Source organism: Uloborus diversus, chromosome 9 (assembly GCF_026930045.1).
Source record: "Uloborus diversus isolate 005 chromosome 9, Udiv.v.3.1, whole genome shotgun sequence".
Taxonomy (NCBI): Eukaryota; Metazoa; Arthropoda; class Arachnida; order Araneae; family Uloboridae; genus Uloborus; species Uloborus diversus.
Window position 1 is genome coordinate 46,609,857 of NC_072739.1, and position 20,492 is coordinate 46,630,348.

The window sequence follows — 20,492 nt, forward strand, 5'->3', positions numbered from 1 at the left end:
TTCTTTTGTTGGTTTATTTTTTCTGTATTAGTGTTACTTACTAGTAGAGTTCCAACAACTACTGCAGTGTCTACTACTGACAGTTTCTCCTCATACATTTATTCGGGAGCAAGACACAAATTTTGGTAATTTAGTAATAAAGGAGTTTTATGTACTAAGGCCAATTGAATTTAGTAAGAACGATAAGAAATGTTGAATACTGTGTATTTAAAGTTGGCCCCTTAGAAACGTTTTTTTAGCTCCTTTTCCGAAATGAAAGGAAGTTATAAGAGGATAAAACTTTCCTTTTGCTATTCCATGTTTTAGTTAATTTTTCGTAAATTCTATGAAATTCAAATTATTACTTTAAGTACATGATATTTATTAAGATTTTTTTTTCAAAGACTAGATATACTTGTTGCCTAGTACTTCATATTGTCCTTTTATCTTGTGGATCATAATTACTTAAGAATAGGTATTACACTTATTGATGAGTTTCTCTTTATAGTCCAAGAGCCCATGAGTGCCAGACCTTAATACTTAAGTACGTCATAGTATAAAGGCCCAAAATTGTTTTGCGTAAGAACATTACAGCATTCACTATTAATTAAGCTAAGTCGCGCTGGCTTTGGCAGGAAACAGGTAGCAAAGGTGCCTATAATTGATGTAAAAAGCTAAGCATCATAGATTCATTCCATGTCACGTGCCCTGGTGGTCCCTATCCAACCATCTCGGATTTGAAAGACGTTATACAAAGTTGCAGACATGCCTTTGCAACTAACCTATACAAATTTTCAGCTTCCAAGACACAAATCATGAGGATCTAGGATACTTCAAAAAGAATAGAAAAAGTGGGTTCCGAAAGGGCCTCCAATGGGGAAACGGGCCAAACACGACAATTTGATTCACAAAGCTGAACCGCCATTTTGGAGCACCCTTTTTTTTCGATACTAGATCCTCAGGATTTGAGTTTTGGAAGCTGAAAATTTGTACAAGTGAGTTTCAAAGGTATGTCTGTGTACCTCTTTAAAATTTCGTTCAAGTCGGAGATGATCGGATTGAGACAACAAGGTCATATGACATGGGATGGCTCAGTTTTAGACGCAACTTCGCTACCTGTTTCCTGCCAAAGCCAGCGCAAGACTCAGCTTAAATAATAGCATTCTTTTCTGTGATCTCTTTACACAGCAAAACTTTGGCTTTTATACTATGACGTAGGTCTGGCACTCATGAGCTCTTACTCTGTTAGCTTATCGACGAATTTTCCTTTGTTTTATGAACGCATTTCCTCGTTTAGCTTTCGTGCTGCAGTTTTATTCGTTCAGGCAGATAAAACAATAAAACTTCGGCAAATTCACCAACCTCAACCTGACACGTGCAGTTGCCTCACTGTCGTCTATAAATAGTTAAAACGATTTCCAACTTGATTATCTCTTAGGGGAGAGTTGAAACTTATTACAAAAACCTTAGTGAACATTATTATATGAAATTTACAATGATTTATAGTCTCTTCACATTTTGCTCGGTGAGCAGAAATTGGACCACAGGTTCATGTATTGCAGATGGTAAAATGCACGGCTAGAGTCTTTAGCGTTAGCCTATTTTTATCCATCGGTCTATTGAATATTCTAATGCAGCCAACCACCTACAGCAAAGAGAAAATATAATTTTGAGTAAAAAGAAGTAAAAGAAATCCTTAAATAATCTAAAACTAACTTTGGAATATAGTCATTCAGGATAACTTTAGCCACAGTTTCTGTATTTTAAACTTCCTTACTTAGATTTGAATAATGTATTTCTTGGCATAAAACAGAAGAAAACTCCTAAATTATTGTTGGGCGCAAACCTAATCTGGCATCATTGTTACACAGATCGTAAACACAGCGTTACTACACCACCAGGTTAGGTTTTCCCCAACTATAATACGCAGTTATACAAAACTAACAAATAATAATTATTAAACTTATTGTAAATCAATCGTTACCCTGCTTCAAAGCTATCATGCCAACTTTTTTCTGGAGTAAAATTGTCAGTAAAAGAATTTAACTGCTGATTCCAGAGTAATTTGGTCGCTAGTGAGTTAAAAAAATAACTAACATGCTTACTCTCCGCTTCTTTAACAGACTTATTTTGGATTTAACAGATATTTATTAACAAAGAAGCTTTTGAAATATTTGTCAGTGTTTAAAACAGTTACATACCTACTTAATCCAGACTGAATATTTTGAGAATTGAAATATATTAATGTTTTCAGTAAGTTACCGCCCTATAGCCAGGGCTAATGCAGAAATACATGAAATACACCGCCAACTCAGTCAATTCCAGCCATGGACTGCAGTTTCGTGCTTATTAGCACTCATCAGCCCGGCATAGGATTAACTGAGCTGGAGGTGGAAAACCTCCAGTTTTCCAATGCCGGGCTGATGAGTTAATCCTATGCCCGACTGATGAGTGCTAATAAGCACGAAACTGCAGTCCTCGGCTGGAATTGACTGAGTTGGCGGTGTATTTCATGTATATTGATGTTTATTTAATATTTTTAAAAAATAACTCCCGATTATCGGCGGTCAGAATTTCCGTAGTTCGAATTGTCAGCGGGTTTTCACATTAAAAAAAAAAAAAAAAAGACTTACTCTTGTGTTGTTGCTTGCTATTAGATTTTACATATATTGTTAGTAGATGCAATGTAGCAATGTTTTTAGTTATAACTTAAATGTATGTGGGAGTGTTATTAATATTTTTCAGCTATTGTCTAAGTTAAGTATGGTTTATTACCTATTTTTGGGATTACCCGCAGTTTTCGCTTATCCGCGGTTACCGTAAACCCTACTTCGTGGATAATCGGGAGTTTGCTGTGATATTTTCACTGAACGCAATAGTTCAAAAATCGTAATTTATTTACATTATTTTTTGTCACTGTTCGATCAATGTAGTAAAACTTTTACACAGTGGAAATAAAAAAAAAAAAAATGTTATTTTAGAAATGTATTTATTCATTTAATAATTAACTGGTGGCGGCCAAAAGCATTATTACATTGGTGGAACTTATCCCCAATAAGATGCTTGCAGTTAAATTTTGATATATTTAACTTATTTTTTGGTGAAATATTGGGTTTTAGTTTTACCAGTGTGGTGTCAGCATTAAAAATAATAGCGTGCGAAAATGTAATGGATATTTGATAGTTAAAAACGAATAATTGGCAAAGTAACCCTCTACAAAAAGAAAAAAAAAAGTTACCGTTTCTTTTCATTTTCCGTATCTGCTAGGAAGTACAGATGCCTGAGTCTGGGTTCCGGTGGTATGGCTTCAAACGTATTCTTCTTTCCTTGAAGATTACAACTTTGGACCTTGTAACCGTGCAATTGAAAAAGACCTACGGAACAAGGATACATGTCAAACTTTATTGACATTCTTCAGAAAATCGTATGTCTGACATACTACTCGAAAGCATTAGTAATGTAAATGGAGACGAGCTGATGTGTGCATCACATGATTTCCTTTTACACCAATTTAAAGCTATTTCCCCATTATTGGCAATTTTAATGTGATTCAGTGGTTAACTCTTTAAATATCACGAACATTAGCCGAATTAAAACCAGATTTAAAAATTAAAAAATAAATTGCCAAATATTTCGCCAATTTGGCGACAAAACTTGGCCACCAAAAGCTTGGCGATATATTGCCAAGTGTCTGCATAAGTTATAACACCACTTGAGTGCATTGAAATTTACATTGATTTCCCTCCAAAAAGGTGTAAAAAACCCCCTTTGGAACATCCGAATGCAACCAAAAAGGAGGTGCACAACTAGACCCCACTAGGAGTCTACGTACCAAATTTCAACTTTCTACGACATACCGTTTTTGAGTAATGCGAGATACATACGCACATACATACATACGTACATACGGACGTCACGAGAAAACTCGTTGTAACTAACTCGGGAATCGTCAAAATGGATATTTCGCGTGTCTATACGTAGGCACTCTCTTAGGTACTTATCCGCGTGTGGTCGGGTTGGGGAAAAAAAAAAAAAAAAACTCAACATTAATTCGGGGAAAGCAAAATGGAAATTAAGGCCGAATTTTGAGTGAAAATTTTTTTGCGAATACAATGCTTCCTTTTTTTGTAAAAGGAAGTAAAACATCGTGGGGGGCTTCTCATCAGTTGCCTTAAATTTCTTCCACTTTTATTCTTGCAAAAATGTAAATAGGCAGCCCCCACGCTTTTTTTTCATGACAGTAAAATTAAATGTTTGGTCAATTACTTTATATATTTGTCTTCCAAAGATTTTTTTTTAACTTTTCAGTTCATTTTACTACTAAAGCGTGTTCTTTAGTTTTTTTAAAAACTATTATTTTATTTGTAAAAGGAAGTTAAAATTCTTACCTAAGGCTACTTTGGCGTTGCGGTCGGCGTAGAAGTATAGAGAGGCGTCCTTCAGAAGGAAGTACCGCCTACGCCACGCCTTCCAGCGCTGACTCAACTTGCTGAGAGGACCCTGGCAGTCGACGTGCGGGATTGAGCTTGGGGGTAACTGAGCGTTGCGCAAACTCTCGTCCACGTAAGGGTCCACCTGAGACAATGAATATATTGTTACAAATTTCGTAAATTAGTAATTGTTTTTATGACATTTTTGTTGCAATTGGGACCTGTAAATAGTTTCTTGTATGAAATATACAACCCCCTTACATTTGAATGACGTATATGGTTCCCTGATAACATTTGTGAATGGAATAAAAAAAAAGATAAGAAATTGGTAGAACGTAATAGGATTTTCTGGATATTTCTTTGCTGGGTATAAAACGCCGGGCATCTTGTGAATGAGGGAGATAGTTAGTTTGCCTTTCAATAGTCTGGGTCTCAGCCGCTGGCTGGAGAATGTGTATTCGCTTTGTTTTGTGAAGCCTTTGCGCTGTGTTTTTGCTTATTTTGATGTAAATACGTGTGCTACCGTTGAGTTTACGGTGTTAATTGATATTTGCCTAATTTCTATGGTTAATTTAACAGCTGTTAACTACACTTCTTGTACATAGCTGTAAATAAACCTCCCGTGTTTTTCTCAAGAACTGTGTCGTCATTTAAAGAAATTTGAAGTTGCAGCGAATACGTAACAATATATTAATTTACAAAACATAGTAAAAAATAATTCAGCATGATAACCACTTGGAAACAGATTTTATTTTTCCACATAAACTCGGGCAACGTTGCAACTTTTATCCCATCGTTTTATCAGTTCAAGTTGCATAAAACTCTTAAATAAATATCTACCCTTTTGAGTAGCTGAAGCTCTACAACTGAACATGGTTTCTTTTCTTTTTACTTTTTGTGAAAATGATAGGGTAGACCGGGGCACGTTTACGCGGAATTTTTTCAATGAATTTTCCAATTTTTATGTTCTAACAAAGGAAATTTTAGACATTGTGGTTTTATGAAGCAGTTAATAAAGTCAAAATTTGTATATTCGGTTGTTGCTCAGCTTGTGTTTTTAACCTTAAAAAAATTGTTTCACGCATCGAGCGGGGCACGTTAACGCATATTAAAAATGATAGCAAGGACTAAAGTGAAATAGATATTTAACTAAATTTAAATGTTTTATTTTCTTAAAACACTTTAAAAATAAGAAAATCACAAATATTTATCTAAAGAATATTTTATAGGCTAAACTAAAATCATAGGGCTTACTGCCATTTAAAAATCTAAACTCATTAGTCATCTTCTTCATCACTTTTAGATTTTACTAACAAAAATAAAGTACAGTGGACGCCGGTTAATTGAATCAGGGGTTAATTGAATCAACAGTTTTAATGAATCAAATCGTCAAAAACAGAACAAAACGCAGCTTTATTGAATCAGCCGCCTTTTGGAATCAAAACTATTTAGAATAAACCTGATTCATATTAGCTGCGGCCACTGTACTTCTTTTCCCATACTTGTCATGGGACTGCGTTTTGACATCTAAGAAATTGAACACTGTCTTGTGTCTTTTTCGATTGTTTGTGTGCTCTCAAATATTTGATGCAAGTACAATTTTCCACTTCGTATACAGAATAGTTTTTTTCATTTCCTTTATACAGAGTGGACTAACTTTTTCCCCTGTTGCAGGTTTTGGTTTCATACTTTTTTCTTTTATTTCTGCTTCATTCGAAACTTGTAAATTTTAAAATAATTTCTCCTTTTTGTTTTGTTCTGCCCATTATGTTTTTTTCTTTGTAGCTTCTAACTGATCTTGTCTGAGGGCTTGTTTAATCGGAGTATTAGTTAGGATTGCGAGCATCCTTTTTTTTTCCTTTCTTGGTTTCTTGGTTCCTAAGCTTTTGTCCTACTTTTTCAAATGGTCTGAGTCTCAGTTGCGGTAGTCCATATATGACGATGTGGAAGGCCTACCGGGAAAAATACTTGGATTATCGATAAGCCGATTCATTATTTTGACATCTAACGTGTTAGTGTTTTGAACGTTATGTCTTTCCATCTTTAAAATAAAGAAAATGTATAAAGCTAAAACTGAACAGGCATTAAGACAACATTATATGATTGTAAGATATAAGATACGAATCTGTTACTTAATTAAAAATGAATGAATTTCAAAACTAAATAACCTGTTAATACTAAAAGTTTGAGACAGTACAGAGGGAAAGAAGCGTCCCTGGCCCGTTTAGAAGTAAGGCAGAGTAGTAAGACACAGTAAGAACGTGCGTAAATGCGCCCCAATTAAAATACGTGAACGTGCCCAGTCGGCAAGTTTGCATTTATTTTTAACGTGCAACAAAATTTAATAACTTTTCTGTTCAAAGAAATACAATTCTCCAAAAAGGGTAAAATTCTGATAATTTTTACATATTTTTTTGTTCTTAACTAAGTATTATTTATTCACAATAAGCTTCAAAACGTTCAACACAAAATTTACTCGGCTTGGAAAAAAACAGATTTTCCTATCTGCATGCTAAACCGAAGCTCTACTGATGCTCAAAAACTTGTGAGAATATTTGCTAGGCAGCAGCATCAATCTGATATGACTGTTGGCTCTCCAGTTATTACTCGTTTTGGAAAAAAGCACTGCTTAAACGTACCATGCGTAAATGTGCCCCGGTCTCCACTACGTTGTTTCTACGTTATTTCACTTACTAATAGTTTTTTTTTTTTTTTCAGTTACTTTACTTACCCGTGAAGCTGTTGCAGCAACTTGATTCAAGGCACTAATCCATCTGTTTGGAAAAAAGAGCGGTCTAGTTAATAAATTTAAAAAGAAAAGGTACAAGGGGGGAAAATCCAACGTTCATGTACTATGGCACAGTAATTATACGAGTATAGCTATAATTTTATAACTTTTTATGATTTATGGTATAAATAAATTAAAGAATAGCTATTATGTTTATGGTAAACAGTTATAGAACAGAATTTTTACAATACCGTAACTGTATTGGAAGCAGTCTAAGACCTTTTACCTCGTGGAACCATAACCCCTGACAAAATCACTTTAACAATGTAACTAAAGCAAGTAAAAATTTCCTGTTAATGCAAGACATTTTTCATTTAGAAACATTACGTTAATTCCAACAACAAAGGCTTTTAAATGATTTTCAATTCCACACTTACAAGAAAAAATATGATAAGAAAGTATTCCAAAGCATTTTTAATAAATAATGGGATATAAAACTATATTTGTTCAATAATAAATGCAACTTTGTGTGTAATTGTAGCATCTCAAGAAAGACAAAATTTCTTTTCCACTGCAGAAAACGTAGTTATGCTAAAATATTTCTTTTATTTTCCGAAGTTAAAAAAAAAATACATTTTTTCTTGAACAAAAATTTTTTAGCTAATAAAGTAGTTACGCTGAAATTCTTTTAAGTTTCAAGAAAAAATTCATTTTTTTAATCATCAAGTTTTAGTTAAAAAAGTAGTTTCTTTGAAATGTTTTTAATTTTCAAAGAAAAGTGTATTTATCTTAAACTAATAAAGTGTCATCTTATAAGGTGATGATATGCTTTTAATTTGCTTATGATATGCTTCAAATTTTCAAAGAAAAATGCATTTTCCTTGAACCATGAAGCTTCAGTTAAAAAAGTAGTTACGCTGACGTCAGTTTAATTTTCAAAGAAAACTGCATTTTCTTTGAATCGTGAAGCTTCAGCTAATAAAGCCGTTGTACTGAAGTCCTTTTAGTTTTTGAAGTAAAATGCATTTTTCTTGAATTATGAAGAAAATAATCAAGTACGCTCATGTCCAAAACTAAGGTCACAAACCCGTTGAGGAAGAGAATGCTCTACGTATGGACTGGCCTTTGAGGTTTCTTGATTACAATCCTATTGGAACATTTTTGGGATGGTTTAGGAAGAGCCACTGCAGGCGTAAACCCCAAGAGTTTAAAGCCGCGCTTTCAAAAGAATGGGCTTTGTTGCCCCAAACATTTATTAACACTGTCATAAACTGCGAAAACCCGTAGTGAAGTTTGAATAGTAGTGCGTGGTGGTTACACTCCATATTAGACAGGCTTTTCCTGAGATAAATGGCAAGTTCATAATTTAACACTTTTTGATATACAGTGAAACCTGTGTAAGTTGACCACTTGCGGTGCACTACTTTAGTGGTCAACTTAAACAGGAGGTTAACTTACAGAGGTTGAATTATATGATATAGATATAATTCTATACCTGAAAATAGCGGTCAACTTAGACAGGTGGTCAACTTTACAGGTTTTACTGTACCGTGTTTCTTAGTTCCAAATTAAAATATTTTCCATGTTGTTGTGTTTCTTTGTTCTTTGTCCCATTGTAATATATCTCTGTGCCAAATTTCGTGGTAACACAATGAATAGATTTTTTAGTTTTCACAGATTTTATGTTTGTGACCTTAATTTTGGACATGAGTGTAATTATGCTGAAATCTTTCTTGATTTTCAAAGAAAAAGTGGAAATTATAAAAACCTTTTTTACCTAGTGGCGGTGTCCTCATCGTCGGCAGAGAAGTAGTATGGAGATTCCCCGAGCTTGGACACCTTAAAGGCATGGGGCGCCCCGGCTTCTGGGACCCTGCTGATAGTTTGATTTTGAAGCCCCAGGGCACCTAAAGGCTCATGGTCCTGAAATTTGAAAGAAAAAGTTGTTTCGATATTGCTTGATAATGTTAATTCAAAAAAAGGTTGGCAGTCTCACTCAGACAGTGAGTGCAACATTAATTTTAGCTCTGCGCTCCGGTGTGAAAACAAAAATGCCTTTAGAATTCTCCACTTGCAATAACTTGCATCACTATCTACTAGACCTGGTTACATTGTCATTTTCAAAACGTTGAAATTAATTAGTTTTTACAGATAGATTCAGAATTCTGCACTTGCTCTCACTTGCATCACTATCTACTAGGCCAGGTTACATTGTCATTTTCAAAACCTTAAAATTGATTAATTTTTACAGATTAATTTAGAATTCTCCACTTGCCCTCACCTGCATCACTATCTACTAAGGTCTGGTTACATTGTCATTTTCAAAACCTTAAAATTGATTAATTTTTACTGATTTATTCAGAATTCTCCACTTGCCCTCACTTGCATCACTATCTACTAGGCCTGGTTACATTGTCGTTTTCAAAACCTTAAAATTAATTAATTTTTACACATTAATTACTACCAGTGATGTTCCCATTAATTTTTCTGAGGGTATAATCCCAGTAATCAGTTATGCACAATATTTGTATGCGAATATATACATAATATGTCACAATATGAAAATGTTTGAAGCTTGAGGGTATACGCTATATGTCTAAAAGATGCTTGAGAGTACACGGCGATATATGAAGTATACCCTAAGGGAACACCCACCGATTACTACTGCTGAATCCCAGTGGTTTGCCGCGGTATATATTTCGACAAAAATCCTTAAACTAAATTTATTTGAAGTGCAATAAAACATGATAGTAGGGCAGAAATTTGGAAGATACCGACCAGAAAAAAATTCCTGATCTTAGTCTTTAGTGTTCTTTCACTAGGTTGGTGCATTTTTTTTAAAATTTCAACCCCTCAAATATACTGACGATCACTGTAAGAAAATTCCGAAAATTCACAGATTAGTTTCGCTCAACGTTACGGGATTTCCCAAATTTTTAGCAATTTCCTATGAAAAGAAAGTATTTTTTCAAAAAGGTTTCCTGAATTGCTACAAGTAACACGAATGCAAATCTTTCACTCTTGTAAAAAATATTTTTAGTTTAGCTTCCTGGTTAAAGTTAAACTGAGCGTATTTATTTAGAGTATCACTATAACCTTCAGTTCGATTACATTCCGTCCTGGTTGTCCAAGATTCCAATGAGAGCGAATAAATCTCTGGATTAGGTGGCTTGGCAAGAATTGCAGGCAAAAGATGCTTAGTACTTGCGATTCTGTTTTAACTTTGGCCATGATTGCAATATTGTTTTAGCGTTTTCCTGAAAGATCAGGAAAGTGCCATGCTGTTATTTTATACCAACACAAGTATTCTCTGAAGGTTACTGGTTTGTTCAGAGACATGACGGGCTTTTACTGAAAAGATGTCTCAATTCTTCACGAATATTCCAGGATAGTTTTAGGAAGGTTCCTTTTAGCGGGATACGTTCATGTTTTTTGCAAAAATGTTACTGGAAGAGAGTGGGCAAATTAGCTGCTCATTATTTTCGAGGAACGTTTCTAATCTTTTTTTACAGTGGCAGAACGCAAAAAGTTTGCGCATTCGAAAAAAAAAAAACTTAGCAATAATTATGTTATTGCGGTCAATAATTATGTTATTGCGGTCCTGTACTAGATGTTAGTTTCTAAGGGTACTATTATTGTTTGAAAAGGAAATTGCGTAAGTGTTCATTGACCAGTTGGGCCACCCCATGCTACAAGAATGCCTTACCTTGCTCGTCCTGTACCAGTACAGGACTCCGTCTAATTTAACGGCGAACCAGCGCCGGCACCACCTTCTCCCGGTCACACTCCGTGCGCTGAGCCGCTGCAGATAACCAGAATAAACAGGTGGCGGCGGAGAATCGGTCAGCACAGGCGCAAGGATATGACAAGTGCGACTCACTTCCATTTTCAACACTTCCGTGCCTGAAAGAGTGAATATTAACCCTCGAATAAAGTCACTTGCAGTTACTACAACTTTACAGTTTCGACACTTCCACACCCGAAAGAGTGTATATAAACCAACTAATAAAGTCATTTACAGGTACGATTATTATAACTTAAACACTTCCATACCTGAAAGAGTGTATATTAACTAACTAATAAAGTCATTTACTGGTACAATTATTACAATTTCAACAATTCCGTATCTGAAAGAGTGTATATTAACCAAATGATAAAGTTATTTACAGTCATGATTATTACAATTTCAACAATTCCGTATCTGAAAGAGTGTATATTAACTAACTAATAAAGTCATTTACTGGTACAATTATTACAATTTCAACAATTTCGTATCTGAAAGAGTGTATATTAACCAAATGATAAAGTTATTTACAGTCATGATTATTACAATTTCAACAATTCCGTATCTGAAAGAGTGTATATTAACTAACTAATAAAGTCATTTACAAGTAGGATTATTACGATTTCAACATTTTCATTCCTGAAAGAGTGTATTTTAATCACCTGATAAAGTTATTTAAAGTCACGATTATTACAATTTCAACAATTCTGTACCTGAGAGTGTATTTTAACAAACTAATAAAGACATTTACAGGTACGATTATTACAATTTCAACACTTCCATACCAGAAAGACAGAAAGAGTGTGTTTTAACCACCTGATAAACTTATTAGCAGTCCCGATTATTACAATTTCAACAATTCCGTACTTGAAAGACTTATTTTATTACTTTTCAAATAAAATCATTTACAGTAACGATAACTTAAAGTTAACTTTAAAGCATCTTGACATAGTAAGTAACGTCCCCATAATAATAAGGGAGCGTTGAGATCAGTTACCGTCTCGGAGGCTGGATTGTTTTCGATTTTTTAAAAAAAGAATTAGTTTTTTACTTTATGGTATCTTTAATAAAACGTCTACAGTTGTTCACATGTTCCACTAGAGGGGGGCACATGTGAACAGGCCTGGAGCACATATGAACACGGGTAAAAAATGCAGGAGAAGCATCATATTTGAAAAATTCTTCAGTATGAAACATATACCTAAATAACAAATACGTTGAAGGCTTTGTAACCTATACTGCGTTAGAATTTCAATTTTTTCCCTAAAAAAATATTTTTTCCGAATATATAACTGCGCACTGTCCAATTCTGAAGTATCGTAGCCTGTTTTGATCACTGAATTGACTAGACAAAAACTTATATGCATACATAATACAAATAAGTTTTTTTTATGTAAGGGTTTCCTACATTGTTTGATAATGTATTTTAAAATGATTTTGAACTTCAGTTTTTAATTAAATGAAAATATTTTGTGTCTTTTTATTCCCTGAAAGTATTATCTAACACTAAATTATGGATCAAATATTTAGAAAAAAAAAATTTAAAAAATAAAAATAGTAAATATTTATTTATTTATGTTTATTACAATACAATTAAATTTACAATAAATTTACAATATTTACAACACAATAAATTTACAATAAATTTACAAACTGATTATAGGAAAACAATAATCATAAATATTTACACATTTTTAACACTTGCAATATCTTACACTAATTATAATATTAAGGAGAGCGACTATGGGAACTGTTCACTTGTGCTCCTAGATGTTGTGTTCACAAGTACCCCATCGTCTACTTTAGAGTCAATTCGCAAAAATAAAGAATTTTTAATTTTGTTCAAAAATCTAAACATTGCCTTAAATTTACTTGAATGTTCATATAATGGTTCGTAATAGTTAGATTTAGATTAGCAGTTAGTTTTTAAAATTTTATCACATGAAGAAGAGAGTGATAGAATTTTTTCCACACCTGCGAAAACAACGAAGCTGCCACCACAGAAATATAAAGTGGCTCATTGCTCCACTTGTTTCTGCACCCCAATGTTTGGCAAGAAGTACAACTGGTACTGTCTTTAATTGAGAATTTTTCCAGATATTTTCTTGAAGCGATCTTAGCAAAATGTATCATGTTCACGTGTGCCCCGTGTTCACATGAGCCAATTTTCCCCCTACCAATTTTGATGACTTCGAGTTGTCTTTCCATCTTAAATGCCAATGGTAAGCATGTCTCAGGAAAAACGGTAACTACACTAATAGCTAAATCTTAAATGGATCACAAAACCCTCAGAGACTAGTTATTTATTTAGCAGACCATTAATCATTTATTGATTAACATAATGACACAATTTAGTAGAAAATTGAACAAAAGAATAACACTACATGTTTGATTGTTCGTGATTTTTTCATAACTGCTCATTCTTTGCGACGTCATTAATTTTAGGTACATTTTTGGATTGCAATCTCAGAGATGGTTGTGCATTCTGAATAAGTGATTAAACTTTTGAAATTTTTTGTTTGAAAATTATTTTACTGGGTCTCTTATTAACGCGGAGAAAATAAAAACATTGTGCGTATTTGTTTTTAAATAAGTTTTGAATTATTTATTAGGCATGACGTAAAATATAAATAAAAATCTTGAGACTAAATGATTATTGACAAAATAGGTGTGAACGAGTTAAGAAACTAAATAAGAACTTAAACTGGTTTAAATGGGTAATAAATTAAGCTCACATTAAATAATTTCATGAAAGTTACAGCACTGGAACTTAAATGCGGAAATAATTCATATGTGTGTGTGTGTGAGAGAGAGAGAGAAGCGGAAGAGTGTGTGTTGAAGTACATAGATGCCTTACCTGTGTGTGCTAATCGAACTACTTCAGAATGAGTGGCGTCGAGGACATTGAGCCCATTAATAGATACTACTATGTCTCCAACCTCTAAGCCACTTGTTTCTGCAGGAGTTCCTATGAATTAAGAACAATGATTGAACTGATATTATATTCATTGGCACGTTTTATCCAAATACTAATGATAGTAATAAATAAGAAAATTTCTGCAAGGAAGTGTATTTAAAACATAACAGAATTGCAAATTTTCTACGGAAGAATGTTAAAAAAGACTAGTAATTTCAATTTCAACGCATAAATCGTCACCCCTTTCATGACCATAAGCTTTGCTGAATAGTATGGGAAGTTTTTACACATAAAAATATTAAATGGCCACGTACGTAACATGCATATTACGTTTATGAATATTGGTTCAGTAGATTTCGTGTAAATGAATGGGACTATGATATATGAACTTGTGAGAAGCAAAGGGATGTGAATGCCAAAATTGAAAATATCGAGATATCCCTTTCGAAAGGTCAGGAGAAGCTCTATTCTGTTCTGGGGCAAGATATGGTACTAGTAGTCCTAGTAGGTGCTGTTAAGCATCATGATTAGAAAAAAAATCAACGAAAGCTTACCTAGGATCTGAACTTTAAACCTGTTTTCCTCAAAACTTTATAAACTCAATTAACATCCATTTGCTTCTCACTGCCTCATATGCGTCTATGGTCCATGAGAGAGGCAAGAATACAACTATTTTCCAAAATTCAATTAATTTATTATTTAATTCTGAAATGTTTGTATAATTAATGACCTTACCTACAGTTAATATTCAATGAAAAGTAGCCTTGAACAAAAGTATAAGTGCAGATGTGAAGATTTGTCGAAAACATTTAAAATGATTTAAATATAAAATTACGGTGCAATTTTAAACAATAACTATAGCCATTCAGAGTATCTGTGAGCCAGTCCGAATAACCTTGTATACTACATAAAAAAAATGAAGTTGTGCAAAATAAACCGGCATGGCGCTCAGTTACCCTCAATGAGTGTAATGTAAGTTATTCCTTAACTAAAATGTGTACACTTTTTAGCGTTTCTTACTTATATGCAACTTTAGCTTACAGGTAAGTCTAGTAATTTACGTTACGAAGAGTAAGGTATTTACCGTTAAAGAAATTACTACTTATATTTCTTGATACTGCACAAAAATCCGTAATTTAAAATTTAGCTACATTGAAAATATTTATAGGTAATCATTAGCTTTGTCCCGTTTATTATTTCCTTCGGTTGCTCAATTTAAAGATTTCATTTGATTCAATTCAGTTGCATACAAGTAACAAAATATTCTCTCTTTTTTTTTGATGATGAGAAGTACCTCTTTTTTAAATTTTTAATTCATCTCATGGAAACGTAATACAGATTAGTTATTGTTACCTCTTTCAATCGCCGATACGACCACAGGTTTACTTCCATGTATTCTGAAGCCAAATTCTCCATTATTCCTTTGAACTACGACACGCTTGTCCACTTCTAAAATGTAAGAATATTTAAGCATATTTATGAACATTGATAAAATCTTACAAGCACATAATATACACTGAGTTGACAGAAGTCATGGGATAGCAATGGAAAAATATGCAGTTGTTAATAGTGTCGCGTATAAAATGTATAAATGGGCTGTTCAATGGTAGAGCTTTCATTTGTAATCAAGTATTTCATGTGAAGAAATTTCTAACCTGATAATGGTGGAACGACGGGTGAACAGATAATGATAGTTAGTGAAAGATGCGTGAGATGCTCCATTTCAGAAGCCGTTAAGAAAGTCAACATTCTGAGATCCTCACTGCCAAATGTGTGCCGAAAATACCTGATTTCAATCATAACCTCCCGTCATGGACAACTAAGTCGACAAAGCATCTTTACTAATAATAAAGCTGAAAGTCTGTCTGTCTGAATCTCTCTCTGTCAAGATCTCTGTGACGCGCGTAGCGCCTAGACCGTTCTACCGATTTTCATGAAATTTGGCACCGAATTAGTTTATAGCATGGGGGTGTGCATCTCGAAGCGATTTTTTAAAAATTCGATTTTGTTCTTTTTCTATTCCAATTTTAAGAACTTTTCACGGAGCAAATTATCACAACGTGAGCGAGTAAATTACCAAATTATCATAACGTGGAACCGTAACATGGGCCATCATAGAAAATTGGCGAGAAATCATCTATTATTTGTAAATATACAGGCGAACCAAATGACCTTTTAACTTTCTACTACTGACAAAGCCGTGCGGGTATCACTAGTTTAAAATAAAATTGAACTCACTATCAACTAAATAAATACTGCACTGAATATTAGTAGGTATCAAATAATGTTTAAAATAATAAACTTTATCATTTTATGATAACAAAAATACTTTTTGACTCACAACAAAATATTACAACACGAGTACCAATTTTTGAAAACTGCTTGTGTTATCATATGCTTTGATCTTCAGATGTAAAGTTTTCTGACTGGAGTAGCCTACATGTGTTACTAGATAGTTAAAACATTACCAAATACGTTGTGCTAAAAATAGGGTAAATATTTCACTATTTCACTTCGCCCCTCATTCCCGTGCCATAAGAATTAAATGCTACTTACCGAAAGTTCGGTTTGCTATCCGCTTGTACATTTCAACACTGGATTTTCGATGAACCATGCGATGGGTTACAGCCTGGTACTGTTTCAGAAACTCATGTTCTGATGATGTAGAGCCCATAGAATCCGACCTCGTGATTTGCAGATGAGAGGACACATCAGCTTCCTCTAGGGAGAAAGATAACATTCTCAGGGCTAATGAGAGGACAACTTAAAACATATGCAGTAAGTTACCGCCTTTTGACTCTAGAGAGAACTATAATCCCATTTTTTTCATCGGTAAATACTTACAAGAATCGTTCTGAAAGCTGCAATCTGAGTAATAGGTTACAAAGTTTTTTTTTCATGTCAAAGAGAATGGTGAAGAGAAAATTCAATTTTACCGTGGTTTAGCTGGTGGAAATACGATTTGAATAGCTATAAGTGCTTAAAAATAAGTAAAAGGTTCTGAAAACTCAGTTTACCTGGATTAGATATCTACCCCAGTTTGTAGTTCTGTGGTTAAGCCAAGGCTAAAGCAAAACTACAAGCAATGTACCAACAGACGGGTCTGGATATCCAGAGACTTTCGTTTAGTTCTTGTTATGGACTCAACTGCCAGGAATAATCAGTAACCGAGTTAGAGGTAGATGTCCTTTAATCAAAGCAGAGATTACTTTTAAACTGGACAATAAAATCAATCTATCACACCAGCGAGAGTTCGCAAATATTGTTAACGCATGAAAAAAATTCAATATACTGTTACGGAAAGGATCAATGTTGTTCTATTTGTACGTGGAGACAACGACGGTAAAGAATAAGTCAAGAAAAAAGTTCTTAGCATTGAGAAAACGCCGAAAAAAATATTTATCTACAAACGGTTTGACAATAACGAAGATAATACAGATATTCAGCATATATTTTTGAAAGAATTAACGAAATTTTGCATGAATCGTGAAAAATTCAAATACATAAGAAAAATTGAACAGGAAAATAAGAAATACTGTCACACGAACTAGATTCATTTAAATAGAGAAACAAAGTACTAGTCAGAAACAAAGTTACTAGGAAGAACGTAACGCTAATTCTTTATTAAGACTTTACAAGCTTTTGATCTGTTCATGCAATGCTAAATGGTTCATTCAAAATTAACTAAATGCTGGCACAATTTCTGAACAGGATAAAAAGTAAAAAGGTATTAAGTCGTACATCTAAAAATTACGAAAGAAAGAAAAGAAAAAAAAAATGGATAAGTAATAAAATGATAAACTTTCAAAAAGCTATGAAAAACTACATGCAGATAAATTATTAATGATGGTATTAATTATTATTAACAGCGAGAATAAAAGGACTATAAAAATGAATGAAACTTTTTTTCAAAGAGCGGTTGATAATGTGTTTGCCTTGAATTCATAGAAATATGCCGTCAATTATTAAGCATCTTAATCTTGCTAACAGTCAAGAGATTAAAGTTAAGGAGAAAATGTCAGATACTTTCTTTAGTTTTCTTGCAAATATTTTAATCAGAATTGATTTATTACAAAAGCAAAAGAATAATTTTTTTTTTTATCTCTTATGGAAATTATTAATTTACGTTCCTTCTTTGGAACGTTTTCCTTGTTATGAATCAGCGTTTCTTAAATTGTTTTCCGTGGAACTCCAGGGTTTTATGGAGATCAGTCAAGGATTCCACGAAGCTTGCACTTTTTCTTTTTTCAAAACGTTTAAATTAGTCCCTTAAAAAATAAGGTTTGAGTGAAATGTTTAATGAGTATTTTCCGAATGAACGGCTGAGAAAATATCCATAACGGATTTAAAAGATTTGTCCTTCAATTATGTCAGCTCTAGAATATGACTCTTTTATTGAAATGGCATCTGATCCTCATTGCACCAGAAATAAAAAATGAATGTTCTCAATTGTCACGAAATTCCTTATCAACACTGTTATTATTTGTAATTAAATTTATGCTCTCAACTTATCTGTCGACGAAAACTAAGTATCACCACAGACATAGTACTGAACCTGATCGGAGAATGCAACTTTCATCATTAAAGCCTGATATTAAGGACGTATTTTTCATAGCAAAACAGATGCCACTCATATCATAAAAAAATAAGTTTAAACTTTTGTTGAAAACTAGTGGTGTAAGTTGGGAGAAACTTGTGTTAATTTTGAAAAACCTTTTTTCAAATCAAAAAATATTTTTTCAAAGCAAAAAAAAAAAGCGTTTTTATTGAAAAAAAAAAAATTAATTTGAATTTTGTCATCTTGAAATCAAATTATGTTTTTCGCAATCACGAGTGTGTGTTTGTATATGTGTGTGTGGGAAGGGTATGTGTATGCGTGTAGGCATGTGTGTTTGTGTCTGTGTGCAGTCATGAGTGTGTGGGTAGTTGTGTGTATGAGTGTTTGTGAGCGTGGGGGCGGGGTATGTGTATGTGTGTGTAAGCATATGTGTTTGTGTCTGTGTGCAGGCATGAATGTGTGGGCAGTTGTGTGTATTTGTGGTGTGTGTATGTGTTTGTGTGTGCGTTGGTGCGTGTATGTATGCGTTTGTGTGTGTAGGATATGGACACAACCTGGAGACGGTTTTCGCTAGAGGAGCAGCATCGTGAGGCCTGCCGACGCGACGGGTGGTGCTGGCAGAGGGTGGCGCCGCGCCGGTGGGAAAAATGATAGCACGCCAAAAACAGTCAAATGAAAGCAATAAGCAATCGTGATTGCTCAAAAATTCCTAGATTTGCAAACAAACTTATTCTATTGACGAAAATACAGGGGCTCTTTGAAAAAAGTCGACTTTCATAAGGATACCTCTTGTAAAACAAATTAAGAAACACTGCTGGGCAATTCCACGAAAATGTGAACCTGAGCATCAAAATTTCAACATTATCAAAACTATAAGTATTACATATCATTTAAAAGCTTGAAATATATATTTTTAAAGTGTACCAAACTAAATTTTAATTTATAATTTTTCGTATTGAAAATAAGCCGCAACAGATGCCTATATATTTCCTAAATTGTTTGGGGAAAATTTGACACGTAGTAATGAAATTTTTTTCTAAAACAAATTCTAACTAAAAGGAAGGAAGGTTAGTGTATTTTGTTGTACTCATAATACAGTTTTATACTAGAAGCTTATATCAATAACTATCTTTATAGTGTTTCGTTCAAAAACAATCTTAAAATCAGTTTATAAAAATGTCAATCAGTTACCATAAAAAATCAACTTTTTACCTTAAGCATGAAAATTATTGGTTTAAATTTTCCAAAATTCATATTCTCTTCGTACATCAGAAGTATTTAAATGCTGAATAAGTAGAATTGGAAGTGTACATCCGGAACACCGAAAATTCCTTGGTAACTGACTGACACACTTGATACGGTAACTGACTGACATTTTGTTAAACTTTAAAATGGCTGCAATGTCTTTAATTTAATACTCCTGAAAACAGAATTATTTTATTTTTAGCCCCTTAAGTGATATCAAACAAGCAAACTCTCCTTATTTTTAAAAATGACAACATACACTCCTGTTTGTGAAAATTGCAACACCACGAAGGACTTATGCGAGTGAGCTGAAAATTGCAGGAAATGTAAAGTACAGCATGATGTGCAAATGATTAGAACTGTAGACCGGTAGCGCATGCGTATGCTGAGCAGCGCCCTCTGAACGGCGGATCGAACCGAATATAAATAGACGGCTGTAACGAGGCGTGTATGATTATCGGTGGTTATATGCTAGAGTAAACGTTAACTGATTCTTTACTATGCCTCTTCGACGAAAGAAAGCGAAATTTGAGCAAATTTCGGAGTTTGAACGGGGCAGAATCGTCGACCTTTGTGAAGCTGGATTGTCTTATCGTGCAGTAGCCGCTCGTGTGCAGCGTAACAGCAGCACAATCATGCGTGTTTGGAAGCAGTGGACAGATGAGGGTCGGACAGCTCGGAAATCCGGGAGTGGACCCCGAAATTTGACGTCAGCTGGCGATGCCAGACACCTGGTGCGTATGGCGCTGACGGACCGCACAGCTTCTTCTAGACAATTGGCAGCACAGTGGTCAACAGCTACAGGTGTTTCATTGTGTGCTTCATCAATTCGGAGACGTCTGCAGCAGCGT

At 34.0% G+C, this 20,492-nt stretch overlaps 1 protein-coding gene across 1 annotated transcript in view; it reads right to left on the reverse strand.

Annotated features, from left to right (window-relative positions):
- Positions 1 to 1,572: 1,572 nt before the first annotated feature.
- LOC129230094 (serine-rich adhesin for platelets-like) overlaps positions 1,573 to 20,492 on the reverse strand; it is a 53,974-nt gene continuing 35,054 nt past the window's right edge. Inside the window, exons 16-24 of the mRNA XM_054864489.1 lie at positions 16,395 to 16,559; positions 15,192 to 15,287; positions 13,779 to 13,889; positions 10,844 to 11,040; positions 8,915 to 9,060; positions 7,141 to 7,183; positions 4,368 to 4,554; positions 3,218 to 3,353; positions 1,573 to 1,624 (exon numbers count right to left, since the gene is read on the reverse strand). Of these exons, the coding sequence (XP_054720464.1) occupies positions 1,573 to 1,624; positions 3,218 to 3,353; positions 4,368 to 4,554; positions 7,141 to 7,183; positions 8,915 to 9,060; positions 10,844 to 11,040; positions 13,779 to 13,889; positions 15,192 to 15,287; positions 16,395 to 16,559 (1,133 nt within the window). The remainder of the gene's footprint in view (positions 1,625 to 3,217; positions 3,354 to 4,367; positions 4,555 to 7,140; positions 7,184 to 8,914; positions 9,061 to 10,843; positions 11,041 to 13,778; positions 13,890 to 15,191; positions 15,288 to 16,394; positions 16,560 to 20,492) is intronic.